The sequence below is a fragment of the Cupressus sempervirens genome, chromosome 6, assembly GCF_028749045.1.
Source record: "Cupressus sempervirens isolate cs-2001-9-10 chromosome 6, ASM2874904v1, whole genome shotgun sequence".
Classification (NCBI taxonomy): Eukaryota; Viridiplantae; Streptophyta; class Pinopsida; order Cupressales; family Cupressaceae; genus Cupressus; species Cupressus sempervirens.
In genome coordinates, this window is record NC_143123.1 from 245,562,417 (window position 1) to 245,586,480 (window position 24,064).

Consider the following 24,064-nt stretch of genomic DNA (forward strand, 5'->3'; position numbering starts at 1 on the left):
AAAAATCAAAAGGCAAAGATGTTTTTACACAGGACATAGAAACTTCTAGGAAAGGACCAACAAACAACCTGAAATAGGTGAATCAAGTCATAACAATCCCGAAAAAGATGAGGAAGATTGTAACCCCTTCTTTCACATTCTTAGGGTTGATGAAGAGCCTCAATGCGAGATAACTCGTATTGAGGATGATGACGAACAAAAACAAATAATGCAATGGGACATGATAATAAAGAAGATGGCTGAAACTACAAACGGTAATAGTGCAATATTGGCAAAAACGTTAAAAATGCAGCCAGATGACATCCTTGCAAAAATAGAAATATCAAAAGATCTTATAACTTCTCCACCTAAAGCTGGTAATGAACAAAGGTCTAATAGATGGAGGGAAGAAAAGTCAAATCAAAACACACCACCAAAGTACAATTATCCTCACAGAAAGAATTTGGAAGCACAGTTTGCCACTAGTCATGATAATCCACTTTATGAGAACAGAAGAGATAGAAATCAAAATAATAATCTTAACAGACATAACAATCAACGAGCATGGAACAATGGGCCACATAATAGAGGAATTCAGCAAAATGGTGGAAATGTTAGACAACCTTATGGGCTGAATCAGAACAATCAAAACATCCAGGGACATATGATGCAAAATCAAGGCAATAGAAATCAAGTGATAGGACTACCTATGGCAATAGAAAGATATAGACAACTTGATTTTAACAGAATTCAAAGATATCCAAATCCTATATCTAATGACTTAAGAAATGCTATCCCAAAATTTTCAGGAAGTGGAACAGAATCAGCTGAAAGACATGTTATTAATCTAAAGAATGTGATTGAAGATTTTGAGGAAGATCATGAAGATGTATTCATGAAACTTTTTGTTCAATCATTAACCAAATATGCTACCGAATGGTATAGGAGTTTGTTAGATAGATCTATTCTGGATGGTGTGATTTCCCTGATCAGTTTATTGAGCAATTCGGTGATCACAATGATACATCCTTTGCATCACACAAATTAACAAGCATTAAAAAGAATTCAAATGAATCAATATCAAAATTCAACAAAAGGTTCAACAAAGTGCTCAACAGGATTCCAAGGGAAACTAGGCCCATGGATTCATTTTTTATTGATTTTTACTTAAGTGCTTTTGATAGTAAAACTCACTATGAAATAAGATCTCAAAGACCACCTTCGCTGCCCCAAGCCTTCAAAATTGCCATGACTATTGAAAATGAAAGGAAGGCAGTAGGAAGAGTTAACAAGAGGGACGATCCAAAACTATATAATCCAAAAAACCCTAAGAAGGATGAACTTAAAGAAATAATGGATATGTTAAAGGAGATAAAGATTAAACAAAGTAGAAATGAGAGACCACCCTTTAACAGAACTGATAGGGTAAGATTGCATGACATGCCCTACAACATGAATTGGAAAGACGAGAAACCAGAAAGATCAAGTCATACTAAAGACACTCCTAATCTTTTGAAGAAAGTCAATATCATTGATGATGGCCCATGGTGTGATGCTTGCAGGCTGCCCCATGATCCTAACCATTGTGTTGTTGCGCAAGCTGTTTTTGAAGAAGAAGGTCAGGAAAATGAAGAGAAACCTATAGTCAACACTATATCATCTGAACCATTATGGGGAAGGGATGAAGATGACTTTACGGATGAAGACCAAAATGCTGATTGTTATTATAAGGGCTCTAACCAGCAGCGGTGTGCTCAACAAGTGTTTTTAGATGAGGAGGATACACCTACTTTTCGCAGATTGACGGCTGAAGAAAGAAGAGCTTATACTATTGGTAGCAGTTGAGCATGCTAAACACACTTACCAAAGAAGGAATAAAGACAATAATGCTGATCAAGGAAGTCCGCTGGTATATTTGCAAGAAATCAGCAGCAGATTGAAGCGTCTAAAAGGTCCAATAACCAAGCCCAAGTCAAGCAAAAAGAAGGTAATCAATCTTATAGGATGACTAAGCAACCAGTCGTGCAAACTAATGGTAAGCAAATATCTGATTGTCATAGTTTTATGAATCATGCTTTATATAAGTTAAAAATCACTATGCCTCGAATTGAAATGATGAAATTTTCTGATTACAGGGACGAGACTTTGAAGATATTGTCTAGTGTGCAAGATGTTAATAATAAGGATGATGTTAGAAATAGCGAAGAGTCACCTATTGTATACTTAGGAACAACATTAAATAAAAAGTCAAATCAAGTAGACCCATTCTATTTAACACTGTTGATAAATAATAAATTGGTAAAGAATTGTATAATTGATTCTGGCGCAGCAGTCAATATCATGTCTGCTGATGTCATGAAAGAAATAGGTCTTAAAGTTGATACTCCTTTTGGTAAATGCTATGCCATGGATAACAGATTTGTACCTGTAGTTGGGATTATTAAAAATGTCGAATTTTGTTTTCCATCATTTCCGCATATATCATATAGAACTGACATTACAGTGGTCGAGATATCAACAAGTTATGGTATGTTGTTATCTAGGCAATGGTCGAATTTGGTTGGAGGTCATGTGCAGTTGGATTTGTCTTATGCTACCATATCTATGGGGGGGCAAGGAAATCTGAATTGAAACGGAACCCCAGTCATACTATTTGGTTGAAGATTATATTCCGGATCCTGAAGTTAACTTTTTCCATTTTGACATGGACAACTTCCAGGTAAGCATGACTAAACCTACTTCTAAAATTGTTGATCCAATTCCAATTTATGTAAAAGAAGATTGTAATAACATTTGGCAAATGTTTTTCGATGGTGCTTGTAGTAAGGAAGGAAATGGGGCTGGCGTTATATTTATTTCGCCATTAGGTAAAACTTTTAAATTTTCTTTCTTATTAAATTTTGAATGTCCTAATAACATTGTTGAATATGAGGCATTAATTATCGGTCTTGATATCGCAAAGGCTTATGGGATTAAACTTCTTACTGTCTTAGGGGATTCAGATCTAATTGTTTCACAAATCAAGCCTAAAACAATATCGAAATTATGTGTGGGATTTGCTAGAATTCTTTGATGCCTTTTCAATTAAATGGGTTGATAGGTCAATTAATTACCTAGCTGATATAATGGAAAACATGGCTATTAGGCAAATAGATATCCCATTCGATGAGGTCATTCAGGTTGAAATGAAAAACAGACCTTCGATACTAGACAATGTCCAAAACTGACAAGTTTTTGAAGATGCTAAGGATATTATTAAATTTTTAACTTGTTAGGAAGATTATGAAAATCAATTCATTGATTGGAATGGGTGTGTAGAAGAGAAAGACAGTAAGGAAACATTGTTTGGAAAGGAAATAATGCAATTAAAAACGAATAAAATACCTAAAGGTTTAGTTGCTCTAGAGCAGATTTTTGATGAAAAGGAAAGTGTAAAGAACACCAAAGCCACTAAAATCCAAAATAATATTGAGGAAGTAAATTTAGGAAGTGAGAGTTCTCCTAAAAGGGTTTATATAGGAAAGAAACTATCATCCAAAATAAGGACTGACCTAATTGCTTTGTCAAGAAAATATAGGCACGTCTTTGCTTGGAGTTATGATGAGCTCAAAGCATATAGGGAAGATTTGTTTCAACATGAAATACCTCTAAAACCTAATGCCAAACCATTTAGACAAAGACAATGTCCAATAAACCCAACCCTAGCTCCAAAAATGAAAGATGAGCTCATTAAATTAAGAGATGCTGGAATTATAAAACCTATAAGGCAGTCTACATGGGTTTCGGATTTAGTCCTAGTAAGAAAAAAGAATGGTGATATACGGTTATGTATAGATTTCATAAATTTAAATGTATCTTCCTTTAAGGATAATTATGCGTTCCCTAATATGGAAATTTTATTACAAAAGGTAACTGGTAATGAATTACTATCTATGATGGACGGATTCTCAGGTTATAATCAAGTCAAAGTTAAAGAATCTGAACAGTATAAGACTACTTTCACAACACCTTGTGGTACTTATGTCTATGCTAGGATGCCTTTTGGGCTAACAAATGTGGGAGCTACCTTTCAAAGGGCAACGGATGTTGCTTTCAATGGATTAATTGACTTAATCATGGTTGTTTACCAAGATGACCTTACTGCTTATTCAAAGAAAGCAAAAGACCATTGTAAGCATTTAGAGAAGATTTTATAAGAGCCCTTGAATTTGGAATCTCTTTGAATCCTAAAAAATGTCAATTTGGGGTAACTAAAGGAAAGTTATTAGGCCATATCATCTCTAAGGAAGGGGTAAGAATTGATCCTGAAAGGGTAGCCGCCATCGACAATATTCAGATACCTAAAACAATTAAGGGAATCCAGTCTTTCTTTGGGCAAATCAATTTTGTGAGAAGAATCGTTTCTAATTTTGCTAAAATTGTTAAACCTAAAGCTAAGATGCTTAAGAAGGGTGCAAAGATTGCTTGGGATAACAAGGTTGTAGAAGCATTTGCTAAGATAAAGCAAGCTATAAAAGAAGCCCCTGTTCTGAAATCTCCTGACTTTCAGAAACCGTTCCAATTATTTTCGTTTGCTTCTTACCATACCATAGCCGCAGTTATGTTACAAAAGAACGATGAGGGACATGAACAACCAATTGCATTCTTTAGCAAGAGTTTACAAGTGGCTGAATTAAATTATGACATAAATGAAAAACAGGCTAATGCTCTTGTTAAGGCAGTGAAATCTTTTCGACCCTATTTAGTAGTTGAGGTTATAGCCTATGTTGCAAATGCTACCATCAAGGACATATTTAGGCAATCTAAAACTACTAGGAGGCGACGTCATTGGATAAGTCAAATCCAAGAGTTCAATATAGATATTCAAATCACGAAATTGGTTAGAGGGCAGGGTCTAGCTAAGCTTATGGCGGAATCAAATTTGGAGGCCATGCAAGTTAACCAAATTGATGACAAACACACTAAAGTTAGTATTGGGAGATGCCCTTGGTACACAGATATAGTGTATTGTTTACAGCATACTAAATGTAGAGATGATTTAAATGAAAATCAGAAAAGGACTATTAAGTTACAGGCTGCAAAATATGTTTTAATTCAGGGTGATTTATATTGGAAAAATCAAGATGGGATTCTATTATTTTGTTAAGATGGGATTCTATTATTTTGTTTAGATGTTGCTCAATCAGCAATTATTCTCAAAGAAATGCATGAGGGGGTTTCTGGTGGTCATTTCTCAGCCAGGACTACAGCACATAAGATACTCCGAGCAGGTTACTATTGGCCTCAACTTTTTAAACACTGCCATGCCTATGTTCGAAGGTGCAAAGCGTGTCAAAAATTCTCCAGTAAATTGAAGTATGATGGCGCTCTCCCTTTAAGGACGTCGCGAGCAGAGGAACCTTTCTAGATGTGGGGAATTGATTTTATAGGAAGGATTAGTGATAAGTCAAGTGGTGGACATAGTTGGATTTTAGTAGTCACCGATTACTTTACCAAGTGGGTAGAGGCTATACCCACTCAACAATCAACAAGTAAAGTGGTTATTAAGTTTCTTACTGAAAACATCTTCACTAGATTCGGAGTACCCCAAAAGATCATAGCAAACAATGTATGTGTTTTAGATCTAAAAAGTTTACTGAGTTTTGCAAGACATATGGCATTGCAGTTTTATATTCGTCTCCATATCACCCCCAAGGCAATGGACAGGTAGAGTCTAGCAACAAAAACATTTTGAAGATTATTAGAAGAATGTTAGACAATAATAAGTGCCCCTGGGATTCAATGCTGAATCTAGCATTGTGGGCGGACAGAATCATGGTAAAAAAGTCAACAGGTTTCTCTCCTTTCAACTTAGTTTACGGCAAAGAGGCCAAGCTTCCCTTGAATAACTTATTACTTGTTTACAAATTTGTTATTGAAGAACAATTAGAAGATATCAATTTTATGGAAAATAGGCTAAATGCATTGATTGAGCTAGATGAGGTGAGAAGGTTAGCACAGGAGCAAAATATAAGTAAGCAGCAATAGGTCAAGTTCCTTCATGACAAGAAATCTTCTAAACGATCTTTTAAGGTCGGTGATTGGGTTCTGAAATGAAATGCTAAGGATCAAGACAAAGGAAAGCACGATAAGTTTGAGGCTTTATGGCTCGGACAGTTTATAATTTTTGATAAACCTAGGGAACAATCTTATTTTGTGTAGGATACAGATGGCCATATTCAAGATAGCCATTACTTCAATAGGCATGAAAGGGAAGTTATTCCGTTTTTCTTTATTTTCTTTATTTTTCATTCCTTTCTTTTATTTTGTTGTTTAGAGTTTTGTTTGTGTTATTTCAATAACTGATTGCCCCTAATCTTTTGGCAAGTCTGCTCCTCCAGAGATAACTAAGATCTCGTTATGTTCACAGGGAGCATACGTCCCCAGAAAGAGCCACTGATGGAACCCAAATTTTCATCAAGATTTAGCGTTTCCATTTCAGCAATAATGTTGGAGATTTGATAGAGGCCTGTCATTGGTCCACGTTAAGATGCTAAAGCATATTGAGAAGATGGTTTTCAAAAGAATTAATTACAGATTTTAACTAGAAGAATTTGGTTATCTGATGAGAAGAATATGAACAGCAAGTATGGGAATGCTTTTGTTAGATTTGGTTGTAAGTATGCTCAAGCTTTGATGCAGATATCTAAGAAGTAATTAAGAGTGGAGAAGCCCATGAAGAATGGATAAACTCTAAAAATGATGATTCAGCCCATCTATGTTCGCTCGAGATTAGTTAAGTTGCAAAAGATGAATAGAGATCAGGGGGTCATGTGATTTATTTAGCATGCTCAGAAGCATACAATTGATAGCAAGCTGCTATGTTATCAGATAGTGAGAAGTTCATCATTGATATTACATCAATATGTACATGACTAGTAGAATGTATTGCCAGCATCATTGCTATCATTAGTTTCTGACCAAGACTATTGAAATGAATGGAAAAACTTTGGATAAACTATACAGTGGCTTGTGAAAGAAATAATCAGTGTTGTGATAGGCAGCAGCCTTGGTGCTTTCCTGGTTGGAATAAAAGTGAGATGACAATTGCAAGAACAAATAGTGGACATTAAATTTTGCCTTGTAGGACTTCTAGAGCCTCTTTTGATTGCATGGGCTACAATGCAACAAAAGTTTGACCCAAAGCTTGACCTTTTTGAAATTTTGTACCAGCTAACATCCAGATTTGACAGTCTGAGAATTACTTCAAGGTTGGTTGATGTCCTTACAAATGGTCCACCTTTTTGTGGAGACCTTGCTGTGGCTTTGGCACAATTTGGTCCCCAGTTCACGCAAGTTCTGTGCTGCAATTGTGCAGTTTAAGCATACCATTTTATGATGGCTCTGTCTATATTAAAGGATGAAAACTGGTGTTCCAGGGATTACCCAGAGAGTCCTCCGACTCCTCATCTGTTCCAGCATTTTCGGCAACTGGAATAAGCGTGTATCAAGTGAATATTGATAGTTTGACAATGCAAAAGAGACATTTGAAGTCGTCTCTGATTATGAGAGCATTTTTGACTCATTCATTTGAACCCGAAGAGCCTCTGAGGAAATATTAGTGTTTGGTGCTTGCAGGAGTTTTCAGTTTTGATGGTCTTCATTAACGACTTGCAGGTAGTGGTTTTTTATGGCATTTAGCAGACGTGGAATGAATTAACACAATTATTTGTTCGCCAGAGGAGAGTCATTTAGATGTTAATCTTTATTTCTACCCAGCGGCTTACTTTTCCTTTGTTTTGGTTGCAGGTTGGAAGGGTTTCGCGTGGATCAGTGGATTCGATGCATTTACAGGGGTCGTAAATCACGGGCAAGAGAATGCAAAGATTCCTTTGAACAAATAGAAGACCTACGATCAGTTCCATCCTCACCGTTAGCAGTAACCACAATGTCTCTAAATGTGCAATGAAGGATGTTGACCATGTGAATGGATGAGTCACGGCAAAAGAAATATTTGTGATATATGTCTTACGTTTGTTCTTTTTTTTTTTGCAGTTTAAGGGGTCGTGGTCAAGGAGAGGATAGGAGCAACGGACGTGCATAAAAGACTAGGAGGTTATTGCGAAAATGTTGTGGAAAGTATGCTCACATTTTGATGGCAAGATGAGGTCCTTCGCATTCCTTATTCGGGCATCATATGGCAGATGGGTTGCAGGCATAAAGCGGCTACCATATGCCGAGTTGAATCAACGGGATTCAATGGAGAAAAAAATTAAAAAGTTTATTAGTAAAGCATTAAGCATTGCACCTATCGGTGATTAAAAAGTCACAATTATTTTTTTGTTTTTGTTAAAGTGTTATTAGGTGCTGTGAAAGGGTGTCTTGTTCCAGCACACACCCTTTCACCCTCTATAAATATAAGGCATGAGAGATAGCAAAGGACAATTTTTTGGAGATAGCTCTTATTGGAATCTATTATCTTTGTAAAAGCACTATTGAGATTTTCTTCCTTTCAAAGGAGAAGTTTTGAGATTTGAACTAAGCAGGAGGAATTGAAAGCTTTTGGGCATAACTTTTCAAAGTTGCATTGGATCAAGCTGGTGTTGAATAGATCACTGATGATTGGAGTATCTTTAATACCATTTTTTCCGGCAACATAATTCGTAAGAATTTTATTTTGTTTTAGAGTTAGTATATACATATCTTGTCCTTTATGATTTTGTTGTTTATTTGTTTATAATGTATTGTTTTTGATAAGTACATTAAATCGCACATTTTCTATTTAGATTTGATAAATACAAGTGTGCAAGGTATAGTCTTTTTCATTACTTGTATCTATTGTGTCCACATAAGGGTTAAAGCATAATAGAATAATCTGAATACGTGAAAGTGTAACAATTTGTGACGTTAATAATTGAATTATCAACGAATATAATATCATCAATATCATAAAGTTGTGCATAAGGAATATGTGTCTAACTCTATCACCCAATTAGAATTTGGCACTCATCATAGATTTGCTCATAAACTTTAATTTAAATGTTGGCATTTCTCAAACTTTTTCTTTAAAGGATTTGATTTCATTAGATAACTTGTTTTATTTTTTTCCTTTCAACAGCATACAAATTTAAATAAAGTAGTCAAAAGTTTGAAGTTATTAATCGCAATTTAGAAGTCTTCCTTGATGCTTGCCGGTCTAGGAATTTATTTTTTAATCTGCTATAATACCTCTTGCATCCAAGTTTTGGATTTGGGTAAACAGGCCTTGGTCCAGTGGAACCTAAAGCGCAGAGGATTTAATCCTATCACGTTGGCCAAAATCAGTTAGATACCCAACATCGAGCAGGCAAGGCTTGTAGGTTTCTAACCGGCGATTTTGATAACCAACACCGGGTCCGAGTCACATTTCTGGTTAGACCCTTCCTACACTTAGGAATTGTTTGAATACTGGGGGCTGGACTTTGTGGGTCCGCTGAAGGTGAGTAGGGCCCAATGTTGCTGATACATGGTAGTAGCCACTGAATATTTACAAAGTGGGTAAAGGCACAGGCACTACCCGACAACTTTGCAATAAATACCGCAAAGTTTTTATATGAGCAGATCATCACACAGTACAATATACCCATCCAATAGACAATTGACAAAGGAGGTCACTTTGTGAATCATGTGATCAGATTACTGATAAATGAATTCAAGATTTTTCATTCATTGTTGAGTCTATATTACAGACAAGTCAATGGCCAAGTGGCGAAAGCAACAAACAAAATCCTCGTGGCTATCATATATAAATCATGCAGACTAGAATAGGAAGACATGGAGGAAAAGTTGCTTTCGGCACTATGGGCCTATCGCACAATGTTAAAAGTCACAACTAGATAGACATCGTTCCAGTTAATGTTTGGGCAAGAAGCCGTGGTACCAACTGAATTCATGGTCCTGAGCCTCCAAATTGCAATAGAAAATAGACTCGGAGATATGGAAAGTCTACGAGAGCGCCTATATATCGACTGAACAAATTGCATGCACGAAGATTAATGGTGCAATGGGCGACAAAGGTGGCACAAACTCGTCGCAAGGCATGGCACGATAAACACTTCAAAAAGACGAGGTCCTAGCCAAGCCAACTTGTGGTTTGGTACAATGGCCGCAATGAGATAAAACAAGGGAAATTCAAGATCAAATGGCTTGTAACATATAAAATTAGAGAAGTTGGTGATAATGATTCTATAAAATTATAGACCTTCGAGGGGCGAGAAATTCCTAATGCCATTAATGGATGAAAGCTGAAAATCTATCATGAATGGCAAGAAGGCGAGGCAAGCAGTAATACTTGCCGGAAATTCGACTTAGTGAGTTAAAAAATTAAATTAAATATTGAAAAATTTGGAGTTTTTTTTTAAAACGAGCGGAAACTTTCCCACGGATAGGTGGCATGGAGTAGCAAGAAGCAGAAGGTGCGTTCTAAAGTGCAGCCATCCGCATAGAAGGCCGACCTTTCTCATCTCACAGTACAATTTGAAGGGTTGAATGGCAGTGAGTGTCGTAGATGGTGGCAGGAAATGACTGACATAGACCTCATCAAACAAATTCTAATTCGTGCGCAAGTACATTGGGCGATACAACTTTCAGTGTTTTCCATATGGCTATTTGAGACGATATTAAAAAATATGATTGAAACATACAACAAGTACAGTAGAACAAGTACATTTGTATACAAGAAGCATCATCTCATAGTCTCCTTCAAAGCCCAAGATTTCAGTAGGGTTCTTGGCATTCCTGGCCAAGGAGGCCACAAAGTGTTGACCATGAACCACAAACTGCCACAAGAACGTAAGGAGTACTAGGTGAAGTTGGTGGGATGTGACCTCACGCAAGAGGAATTTGAGTACATCATAAAGGGTACTAAGAGTTGAGGACTACGGCAAGACTTCATCTGGGAAGGCCATTGGCAATGTATCATGGATGTGATAAAGAGAAGTTTAATTGGGGCAAATAGGGCTTTGGATATTGCCCTTCCTCAGATTGCCTTCATGAATGGTATGGTGTATGATTGGGCGATCGTCCTCGTAGATAGGATGGAGGAATTCATGACACTCCAGCATCGCACATTCTCTATGCCACACCATGCTATCGAGTTGTTCCTTGAAGCAGTGCTCCATCAAATTCCAGGGAATGAGTTTAAAGTTCCATGGAGAGGAAGCTTGGCGTCAAGAGAACCTCTAGTATTCTATTGGAGGCATTTGGACATGGGTGGCACAGTGGCCTGCCAGAAGAGGGTATTGCAGGGCTTAGATGTGTACGGCGACACTGACAACAGACGGGAGGATACCACAAAGGGTAGTGGGACCGATTCAGAGGGAAAGAGTACCTTGGCAGACACTCGGAACAATGGGGTAGTTGGAGGGTCCATACTTTTCACTCTTGATAGTGACCCCCATGTTGCTTATTCCTCCTTTCGGCCAGAGGCATGCGCCCATTGTTATGACTCCACCCACGACCATGGAAAAGAGCATAAATGTATCAACTTAGGTCTCAATAGATTCAATTGCCCCAAATCTAATAGCAACAGTTCCATTGGCAGGGTTCTTGGTGATGCAGGAACCAAAGCCCGAGCCTCAAGTTTGACTAGACGTGACTGGCTTAGAGCCTATTGTCACCATAGCTTCATCCCTATTGGCCGAAACCATGAGTATGGCCCAGCCATCACAGCCAGAGGTCAAGAGTGTTGAAATGGCCTAGCTAGCACAACTAAAGGATGAGGGAGTTGAGGTGATGGACTAAGCAAGTGCATTCAGTTCCAACTCATTCCTGCAGATGTCGGTTCCTCCATTCAGTCCCCGAGGAGGGGACGGGTATTCCCAAGAGTAGCTACTAGTCTAGCGCCACAAGAGTTGAGAGTACCACACTCTAAGGATGAGCCTGGAGATGAGGAGGCTGCACCGGAGGTGGATGTAGCTGCCATAGAAGGGGCAAAGATGGAGCAGGATATCGACATTGAGGACAGACTGAATTACGGGTCGGATGAGGAGAGATGCATGGCATACATCAGAGCCATGGAGGTTGTGTTGAAGAGAGGTCGAATTATTGAGCAACATGCTTTGACCCGTAGGAGGGAGTTGCAATTGGTTTAAGCCTATATTTAGAGGGGTTATCCGGAGCGTTTTCGCTCTTGCTTTTAGGCCAGAGGATGCCCAATCGTGGAAACACCAGAGATGCTGGCTGATTGGACTGTAGAGCCCAAGTTGTGATCATGCAACACTGCTATAGAGAAGCTTGCATATGAGATAGTAGGGGCGTATAAAGACGTCTACTATCCTCATTGGTGTGCAAAGGCAAATAGGGAAGCAAAGAGGGTTGCAGTTGCGAGGTCCAGGGCAGTGGAGGTAGAAGCTCGAGAGAAGCTAGCTGCTGAATTGGCTAGTTAGCAGGCAGCATGAGCGGTTGAGCGAGCAACACTCTTGCAAGAAAAGGAAAAGGCCGAAAAAATATTGCAAGCGACCTGGACTCAGGCCATGGAGGCAACACTTCTCCTGAAGGAGGCAGTGGAAGGTAACACACGTACGCAATAGGACTTACATATATGCACCAATCAAGTTTACAAGTTGCTCCAGCAGCTGAACACTTCAAGGATGTAACCTCCTCCCTAGTCTATGTTGTTACTATGTTTGTATGTTGTCTCCTAATTTTGTCAATTTTTAGTCGCCAGGAGACGACTTTTCTTTTTTGGAGATGTCCGACAAACTGGGTAGTTAGACGATTACTAGTACAGGCACAGTTGTATCGTTTCATTGGCACCGTGTTGGATGTTATAGATGTGGCTTACACTTATGTATTTGGTGTCATGTTGGTATTGAACATTATTGTTATGTACGGAAGCATTTGATGAATTAATAATACTGTACTTTAAGTTATATGTTTCTTTCCTATTCACCTACGGCCTGAACAAACCTATTAGTAAAAAAATTTTTGGTGGTGTTGCCACTTGAAATGTGCACCATTTCCTATGTTCTATAAGGTATTCCACTTATGGCATAATTTTGACTTGTCTTTACAATTCCAATCCTTGGACTTTACTATTAACAAGGACCAAATTGTTGTTATCAGTAGATTGGGTAGTTAGATGGTCTACCTGAGGGAGTTACATGAATGCGACGGTTTGCCTTACATCCCCTCGGACAATATATGTATGCAGTCTTCCCTTTGATAGAGACAGGGTTTTACGAAATACATTTGGGTATGGTAATCAATCAATGAATATAATGTTGTTGTATTCTCTTTATATCCTTTGTCCTGTATGCAAATAATCTTTGTTACCCCATGAGGGTAAACATTTGGCATCATTGCCGACTCTGAATCTAGGAAAAGTGACACAAACAATGGCATACAAAGAATAGAATAAATGGGAATACTTGTACTAGAGATTGTGAGACCTAACGATGAGTGACTGAGTTGTTTGAAGGGGAGCATGAACTGACGACATATTTCCACATTTTGTTCCGAGCAAGTATCGGAACTTTCGTAGGGAGAGAAGTTGTATGTGAACAGGTTCTCAAGGACATTGTTTGGGACATGCTCAATGTGAGCCACGCTACAAACTAATTGTTGCACAAGTTTCCTTGACTGTTTGCCCAAACATTCCTAGCCCAAGCGAGGGAAAGGGAGGAAATAGAGAGAGAGCAATACAAGCAACAAACTATCAGAAACTTTCTAGAACATAACTATCAAGAATTGGAGGATTGTGATGAAACCTACAAAGGTCTAACCATGAGCCCTAGGCCGTGGGAATGTGAATGGAGTGTGAATGACAAAGCACTAAAACTTTGTAACGGTCTCATAGACAACCCATGATTATGTCCGGAGACTATATATGAATAAAAGTGTTCTAGGGCTCGTGGGAATGTGAATGGAGTGTGAATGACAGAGCATTGAAACTCTGTAACGATCTCATAGACAACCCATGATTATGTCCGGAGACTATATATGAATAAAAGTGTTCTTGTTATTTATGATGCGTTTTTAGGAATTGATGCCAAATCAATTGAATAAGAATAGAATAGAAGAGAACAAAATGATGACGATGTCCATGCCACACATTAGGCTTTGATCCTCGCACAAGTCGAGCGGAGGCAAAAGCTCAAGCAAATCGCTAACGAGTACCACGGTGTGGTCATGGACGGTGACCACGGTCCCATGGGAGGTGCACTGACCTAAGAGCACGGTTCGCCTAACCATCTGCGACTGAAAAGTACGGAGGATTTACTAGAGGAAACATGACAAAGGTTGAATCTGATCGAGAAAACGTGGGAAGAATTTCTAAATTTGTGTAGAATACAGGTGAAGAATTCGGACAGAGGTGAAGAAGGAACTAACATGGCTCAAAGTGTCAAAGGAACACAAGCATGGGGTGACCACTTTGTCCCTCACACACCATACAAATGAGTACAATTTGATAATCGAACAACCCTCTTTTCAGAAACCTATCACACCGTAGTGTAACATAGATGCACAATGTAACGCACTGGCATAATCGACAACACAATTGGTAGTACAACCAAAGACACAACCAACAGTCATGGCTAGGAACAAAGAGAAGTTGCCCAAGTTTATGGGCCAAGCAAAAGAGGATCCGGTACATCATTGATGTAATGTGAAACAATTTGGATTGCCAACAAGGTCACCAACCAAGACGAAGCAGTCATTGATTGGTACTTAGGCGTTCACAAGACCAATCTAATGACTTGGGAAGAACTAAAAAAGGAGTTTCAAAAGGAATTCACACTTCTATGAGATGGCAATGAGATACTCCCAAAAATATATGGTACCAAGCAAGGCAAGAGTGAGTTCGTCTGAGCATACGAACAACAATTCAAGAAACTACTAGACAAGATGGAATGTGCGCCAACGGACGAAATCAAAACATGATGGTTTGTCGAGAGACTGAAGACATACCTCCAAAGGAAAATGAAGATTGTACACCCAACGTCATATTGATAATGCCTACAATCATGCTATGGACTTAGAAAGTGAGTACAAGACCTCAAAGAAGGCCAATAAGTCATGTTCATTGGATGACAATTCCCTCGAAGGAAGCAGCGATGAGGAATCAAGCAAGAAAGTGCATGCCTTATAGAAAGACCTCCAGCGAATGATGAGGAAACTAAGGAGGGTCCAACAAGAATGAGGAGGGTGAGGTATGGTGTACGAACTGCAAAGAGGTCGGACAAACAAAGAGTTCGTGTCCTAAGAAGTCTTTCTATGGCATCTGCCAAGTTATGGGACATTCCACTAAAGAATGTCCCTATAACATGCGGACTAGAAACCAGCAAGTGTTGTTCACACAAGAAGAACCCTCTATGCCAAGATCGGGCAACCAATAGAATAACAATAATGCCACTTTTGGCAGGTACAAAAACAATCTGCAAGGAGACCAAGGCAATAACAATAACAATAACCACCCCGTTATCTAGTATGACGCAAAAGGGGAGGCCATGATATAGTGCAGGGATTACAACCAGTGGGGACATTTTTCCCTATGACTGTTAGAAAGAGAAGACCGCACAAAAACTGTGTAGATGGTGTGGGCCTAGCGATCACGAAGAAACCAATTGTTTGAACCAAGAGTTAACCTTCTGGATGTTGAAGAGAGAAGCAAAGAAGAAGTTCCGGCGATTACACGCGCATAAGCAAAGAAGGATGCATATTTGGACCCTCGTATGGAAAAACAAAGGACCCTCAAGGCAAAGGTGGAGATCGAGAAACAACTATAAGCCCACAGAGAATCAAAAGATACCGTTGTACTTCTGCTCGAGTGACGACCAAAAAAAACATTCTAAGGTAGTTGATGCAGTTGGAAGTTCCGATGAACGTCAAGGACCCACTAGAAACAATGCCATATCTTTGTACAGGCCTCCTGAACACCCCAACAACCACGATAAGTACCCTAGAATGAATCGAGGTTCCCAGCAATTCGGTAGCAAATCTAATCATACTTACCATCAACAATGGACGAAACTCGACAGTAGTGGAGATGGGCATCTTGGGCACCGTGCTGATGAACACAATTGTTGATGGTAGGTCAAGGGTAAATGTCTTACCCGAAGAGACTTGGAAGAGTCTGGGAAAGCCAACACTCTGGCTGCTAACCTTCAAATTATTGCAGGCTGACTAGCATGGCATCAAACCCCTCAAAACGTTAGTAGTGCAAAAAGTAACAATCAGGTCACAACCCTTCACATTCGACTTCATAATAATCCCTCTCAAGAAGAAGGGATATGATGCCATCGTCGGGAGAGAGTGACATGTACGGCTAAAGAAAATCATAACTGGAAGAACAATACCTTGTCATTCGAGAAGGGGGGAAAAAGGTTTTTCATGGATATCAAAATGTAAATGATTGGAGATGAAATAGCATCCTCCTATAATAAAGGAGTATAGAGCCCAATGACGAAGGGGTATTAGAGTTGGAGGAAGATACAAATTCTATGGATGGCCTATTTCATTGACAAATGAGTGATTATGAACTATTCCCTCTGTCATGTAATGTGCTCAAGATTGAGGAAGATCCAAACAAGCTCCCTCTGGAATACAAAGAATACAAGGAAGGCAAGGCATGAGTCAAGGAGAGTCCTACCCATCGATTCAACAAGGATGAACCAATACGATACAAAGAGGCGAAGATGAGGGACATAAATCTCGGAGACACGCAGAACCCAAAAATCATCCTGATAGGGGATGAGTGGAATCCAGTACTAAAGATGACGCCATTCAAAATGTTTACGTTATACAAAGATGTTTTTGCTTGGACTTACAAGGATTTGAAGGGTGTACTCTGGAGTTAGCATACATCGGATTCCTCTCATTCCCAGAGCCCAACCTATGCGGAAAAGATCGTACAGGATGAACAAGAATTATGCTCCAAGCATAGAAGCCGAAATTGAAAGGATGTTGGAGGCAAGGATTATCTTTTGGGTGGAGACGAGTGAGTGGGTTTCACCCATTGTGATCTCCTTAGAGAAGGAAGCAAACCAGATCCACATTTTTGTGGTTTTTTGATATCTTGAGGTAGTAACTATTAAAGACCCATTCCCCATTCTATTCACTGACAACATCTAGGAGGAAGTAGTGGGCCATGAGATTTATTCATTTATGGATGGGTTTTTTAGATATAAACAAATATCCATTGCAGAGGAAGACAAATTGAAAACAACCTTTGTAGTGGAGGATGGTGTATATGCATACAAGAGAATGCCCTTCGGCCTTTATAATGCGTCAACAACCTTCCTTTGCATCATCTTACACATCTTCGACAAGATGTCCACGTGAAACTTTAAAGGATTCTTGGATGACTTGTCCATATTTAGCGGGGAGGACAAACATATTGCTGCCTTAGAAGAGTGCATGGAATGGTGTCAACGAGCTTGTTTGGCACTTAACCCAAAGAACTGTCAGTTTATGGTGCCACAAGGGGAGTTGCTTGGGCACGTAGTATGCAAGGTAGGACCAATTCAATTAGTACCATTATGAGATAGCCCAGATCTCATTCTCTTGAAGATGAGAGAAACCTTAAGCTTTGCCAATGTCCTGTTTCCATAATTCACATTCAAATATCAGAGTCACAAAAGGTGGATTATGGATAAGTAACCTTGATCATTGCTTGAGGACATCAATTTTGGGGTAGGCCTGACTGTAATGTCCCCTTTAACAAATAATGCTAGGTATCGAAGATTAATTATAAATGCATCAAATTTATATAATCAAGCTAATCAATAATCATGAAACAGTCCAAAGAGGATAATTACAAGGATAAAACCAAATGGAATTGCAAGACAGGTCTACAATACTTTCGAAAGGTAAACCAACAATATCATGTAAGAATTATAGACTATTTATAAATAAGAAATTAATTATGTCCTCATCGGCAGCCAAGAAGGAACAATGTTATTAGACAAAACAGATACAGTGGATATGCAATATTAATCCCGAACATAAGAAAGGTCAATATAATTAATAATGAATGCAATGTTTCTTCTAAGACACATAATCTCCCTCTAATTCCATGATGGAGAATTATTGAAGAGATGAAGTCTCAAGAGGATTAATATGAATCACAGAAGTCTGTTATTAGTTGTTTGGTTCTTCCTTATTCATAAAATTGTATGAAAGATTGTATTCATCAGATTATATCATCTTTAATTATTACCTATCTTTTTAAATTTTAAATACTATCTCAAAAAAGCAGATATTACAGTTTTTCAATGTAAATAAGATTGTATACAAGTTCTAAATGACTACATTGTATTAAGAATGAAAGATCGTAGACATTTGTCAATATGTGTCAAAATCAACCACCCAAAGATAGAGAAGGTACCTAAGAAGATAGCACAAGCATAGGGTTCCTGTACTCTTTGAAATAAGGTAGTCAACAATTACTGCGTGGTCATATTGTATCTGTAACAACACAAAATTCTTCTGTATTAAAGACTGAGTTTCACACACTGAAGGTTCTACAATTCTTCAGAAATATACAGAATGTCATTTGAAATACCCAAAGAAACTTTGTTTTTGATATATAACAAATCACTTTACATAATGAAGCAAGATTTACAAGTCATTACTATATGCTGAGGCATACTCTTACAACTGTAACATAGTAACAGTCAGCTTAGATGCAATAATACCAGAAGCTTCCACGAATGAAAAGAAAAGAGGCCAAAATTAGTCTGATTAACCAAAAATAGGCAAACCAAATTCATTCCTAATAATATTGGGTAAAAAGAGGACTGGATTGTCTCTCTACTTCAGCAATAGCATGCATATTTTTCATACGGTGAGGAGATTCCTTTGACTTCTACTTGATGTCCTCAGGATCAATTGGAAACGAAGATGCTTAGATTCTGGGGAATAATGTCTAAAACAAAGGCTTTTTGTTTGGACAAGTGAGTTATATATTGACTTTTTGTATGGACTGAAGTGAGCTAAACATTTTATTTCTGTTTCAACTAAAGTGAGTTATGTCTGCTTCCATGGGGAACATATCCTATTTCTCTGCTATGTTGGGATCTGTGTGAGCATTAATGAGGATAAACATGCTGACTACATGCAACAAAAGAGCTAGGATAATCTGATATGAAGAAAGTAGTTATACATGGCATCACACTATGCTGAGTGGGATGCTCTTACGCAAGCCATCAAGAAAAAGCTGAACTTTTTGCTATCAGAAGTCTGTTGACAGGTTGGTAGAGAGGTTCGATAGGAAGGACCCTAAGGCTTACTTCAAAGAGTAGGCACAATTGAGACAGACAAGGGGCCTTGAGGCATTTATCAGTGAGTTTCAACGGCTACTAGTGATGGTCTATGATATTTTTGAGAGAAGACAAGTCATGCTATTCATAGAGGGATTAGTTGAGCGACTCAACAGGTGGGTTAAGTTCTTGGATTCGTCTACCTTGCAAGAAGCTATGAAAAAGGCAAGGAATCTTGAGTCATCTATTCCTCTAAGCAAATTTGCTTCCAAGCCTACTACATCATATGATAGGGAAACCCCTAAGAAAGATAATAGAGATGATTTGAAGCATCCTACAGAAGCCCCTTTAGATCTAAAGACTCTGAATGATCTTAGGAGAGGAGACTATGTTTTTATTGTAGAGGGCTCTGTGTTGGAAAACGTGATTGCCCTTTGAAGCCAAGGGAAAAAGTAAGATGACCAAGTGGTTTAATGATGATGATGGGAGTTCTGATATTTCTGGACAGACAACTGATATGAGCATGAGGCAAATGCAGCTTCAGGTGATGGTGATGAGATGATCGATGATTCTAACCTCAAAGTGGTATACCTTTCTAGCATGAGAAAGGAAGGTGCTTTTAGGATGCGTGGACTCTTTGCAAGTTAGTGTACTGTTGCACTCTTTGATATAGGTGCTACCCATAATTTTATTGATTCACATTTGGTTGCCAAGAGAGGGATTAAGACAAAAGATTTTGAGTGACTTAGTGTATAGATGGTTGATGGTTACACTCTTAAGTGTAACAAGATTTTTATGTGGTAGACATGGGCAACATTGAAGCAATACTTGGCATGAGCTGGTTGCATACCGTTAAGGACATTTATATCAGCACCAAAAAGATGGAGAAGGGATTCATTAAGGATGACAAAACACACATTCTTAAGGCCATTATAACTAGTAATCTGAAGGTGATTACTTTTAAGTGTATGCAACGTATTGTACAACATAATGATACGCTTGAGTGGGGAGTAGAGTTTGTTGGTTCCCAAAACCACAGATTGGGAATTAAAGAGCTTGCCACTTCTCCAACAGGATTCCACAATCAGTTCTAGCCAACAAATGAGAATGACCTTGTTTCCCCTGCACTTTAAGTTCCGCTACACCTAGGCGGGTAGACCTTCACCTCAAATGCTGACTGCTTGGTTCAAGGCTTTTCTGCAACGAATTTAAGCTTTGGAGTTCTCCGGCTGGCAAGGCCTTTGAACTCAATTCATATAGAGTTATGTGATAGTTTGAAATGAATGTTTTGTATAAGGTTTTTAACAATGGATTTGAGGTTTGTAAAAAGGAAGTTATAGATTTTGTGACTTCAAATATAAATACAATACTTCAACAATAAAAAGACCAGTGCTTTAGCTTATTTGGGCAACAGAGTCAACTAAAATGAGGATTTACAACTTGATAATGTTCTATGCACATAAACTATAAACAATTTAATAATCAAGACGCGATGAATCAAATATATATACGCAATTCTAAACTAGTCCAAATTGTGCTTTAACTCCTAAGTTCGGGGAGACAGACTAGACACAAATTTGAAAACAATTAATTAGTTCACAATACCTGCGATGATCGAGTTTAAAATACCATAGATGACCTCGTCCACTTATCTGACATAAATTGTTTACAGAATTTAAAGATGATTATAAAGGATGAATCAATTGCAATTTAAATCTCCATGCCTTTAATAAAAATAAACAAAGGATATTTTATATTATTAAAATAAAATATTTGAATTTACATTACAAAGTCATATTATAAACACCTTATCCCTCCCTACAAATGCTTTCCTTCTCTTATATGTTTTTCGAATATGTCTTGTTTTTTTCTAATAAGAGGATCTCCTATTTATATCTTTTAATTCTAAAAATTGTGTCTCTTTCTTTAAATCCGATGACTCTTCATAATTAATCTCCATGACTATCGATTATTAATAATAATGTGTTTGCTTAGAACTTAACAAAACATCATTAATCTGCCTGTATTAAATGCACAACTACACACTTTGTGGGATGCCCCTTTCTTGAGTCAAATTGTTTTGTCGTCTTATAAGATTAACTACTGATCTTTATTGGATCCGAAGTCTATAGTGTCCAAAAAATATCGAAGTAAACATGTTTCCAAGGTGGTTAAAATACTTCACCATCGACACATACTGGAACCCATGATGATAAGTTCAAATTCGATGGCTCTCGATATTGAATGATCTTTTGTTATTTTGCCCTCCACGGAATTTTGAATATGTCCCTCATTTTTGTCTTTTGCATCCAGCAATGCTCTTAATATCCACATCACTTTAATTATGAGCTCTATACTTTGACGGCACATAAAGACTCCCAATGGCTTATTATAGAATTAAAAAATTTGGTTCAAATCTTCCACGTCTATGCTCAACGGCCCTGCACACAGTGGCTTTTATTCTGTTGATTCCTGTATGTTCTACATATATATACCATCAACGTACTTGGAAATGCACTCATCCTCTATGTTGACTGTTGTACTTGAAAGGTCATTATGGTTGCTGGTTGTCTTTGAAGTGCTCCTTAATTTTACTGTGTCCATGAGCAAATAATTTCTGTAGATGTTCTGCTATCTATACACCCGGCAATATCGTCTTTCCCTACCTTCACCAGTATTTGGGGCTGCAGAGTTGAATGCCATCATGTAATGCCTTTCCAGCAAAGACCCATAAGATTGGCATATTCACGCCTCCATAATCTGAAACAAGTTTCTCACCTTTATATGCTCTCTGATTTTCTGGCACTGAAAACAATGTCATTTGTTTCTTAATCACTGTTTAAACATCGTACCATAAACAAACTGCTTCTTTGTTTCTGCATTCACTTCCCACCTTTGGATTCCGTCTTCCTTTATGACTGTGATTGGTTTAAGTATTACCTCTTTATCTACATGTATCAGAAATATGTTCCATGTTCAGATTGACTTGCTGTTTCTTCACATATAGTTATTTGATTCCTTTGCATTGTTGTGTTATGGATATGTTGTTCCTGATTGTAGCCTTTAAACAAATCAATTCTCTGGATATTACTGCATACCTCAATTAATTTCAGAGTCGATCAAGTTCATGATGCACTACCGGTGTATTACATAGTTGTCCATCTTAACATCTGGTGACCTTGAAATTAATATAGATTAAATATCTCACTGTTTGTCTTTCATAGTTAACCCAAGAAATGTCGAACTTCATGTAAATGGGATCAAGTAGAACAATAGGGGGCTGAGAAACTTGTTCCTCTATAACAATAGGGTGCCTCTGTGATAGCAGATCCTTGACTCTTTTTATACTGTAGACCTGGAACCATGTTTTTTAAAGACTCCTTATTACTGATCCACAATAACTCATTTTCTTTAGATTTTGTATTCTCCTTGTCATTAATAGATCATTGTTGTTTGTCTATTCATTCTTTCTTTAATTCTTTGTGAACCACTTATAACTGCCCTACTCATGAATCTTAATCTAAGTTACCAGATTCAGACCCTGGAGCTCAGGTCCAGGTCCAGATTCATCCGGGCCCAAATTCACCAGGGTCCATGACGGGTCCGACCAGACAGGGCAAAATGTGGACCTTGCCTAGACCCGTCGCGGACCCGAGTGAATCCGGGCGGACCCGCGGCACATAAAGTATTAAAATTATGTTTTATTATTATTATTTTTTTGCCAATCCCTAAAGTAAGGCCTATTAGATGCATTTCATTCATCTTATCTCTCATTTGCTTTGTCATTTCGCTCTCTCATTTTGGTGTGGCCATTTTGGAAGTTTGAAGAAAAAGGTTGTAGAGATTGTTTGTGGAGTTTCAAATCCTTCAAATAATCAGTGCTGAGTGTTCCAGGTATGCATTTGATCCTTCCTTTTGCTTCTTTCACAGTTTGTTTTTAGTTTTTTTTATTTATTTATTGTTCTAAATTTCTATCAAGTTTTGTATAAGTTATGAAATATTTTTTTTAAATTTGTTTCTATAGATTGCAAGAATCCAAGAATGAGTAGTCAGGGTTCAATGTGTGGGGTGGGATCCCAAAGATTCAAAATTGATAGAGGCTCTCCTTTGTGGAAGTATACAACAAGAATTGAGCAATGTGTTGGAGGGGGAGGGTATATATGGAAATGCAATTTTTGCCAAAACCAATATAGAAGCTCCTATTACCAAGTTAAACATCATTTGATAGGTCCACCAGGTCAAGGGATTTCCATGTGTGAGGGGCCCTAGAGGGAGGTAAAAAAGGGTTGCCGGCTCCTCAAATAGCAAGCATGTTAAAAGAACAACAAGAGGTTGATAGGTTAGTGTCAAAGGCAAAAAAAGATAAGTCAAAGCAAAAACCACCAACATTGCCCTCTCAAACAACCACTAGACCACATTCCTTCCTACCTAGCGCATCTGTGGATGAAGATGAAATAGAAACACGCCCATCCCACAAGAGAGGTCCATCAGATACGGCATTTGAAAATGACAAGAGAGAAATTGCTGACATAAAGATTGGGCGTTGCCTCATTATAAATGGTGTTTCATTCAATCTAGTGAGATCACCTTATTGGAGAGAGATGGTGAAAGCAATAAATGAAGCGCCTCGTGGTTACCGAGCCCCTGGATATGAAAAGTTGAGAACCACCATATTGCATAACGAGAGAAAGAATGTAGAAAACCTCCTCAAACCAATAAGAGATTCTTGGATCCAAACAGGGGTGAGCATTGTCTCTGATGGATGGAAAAATTGCAAAAACCATCCATTAATAAATGTGATTGTTATTTGCCCCAAGGGGGCAATGTTTTTGAAGGCGGTTGATTGTGAAGGGCAAGTAAAGGAT

General features: G+C 38.2%; 1 protein-coding gene across 2 annotated transcripts in view; it reads right to left on the minus strand.

The window, feature by feature from the left end:
* The window catches only part of LOC149552165 (golgin), a 268,394-nt gene that overhangs the window by 44,426 nt on the left and 199,904 nt on the right, over positions 1 to 24,064 (minus strand). For both annotated transcript variants that reach the window (XR_016352869.1, XM_089787651.1), the window contains one exon: positions 18,326 to 18,405. Coding sequence is in view for 1 of the 2 variants with exons in the window: in XM_089787651.1 (XP_089643777.1) it covers positions 18,326 to 18,405 (80 nt within the window). In the remaining variant the exon portion in view is untranslated. The remainder of the gene's footprint in view (positions 1 to 18,325; positions 18,406 to 24,064) is intronic.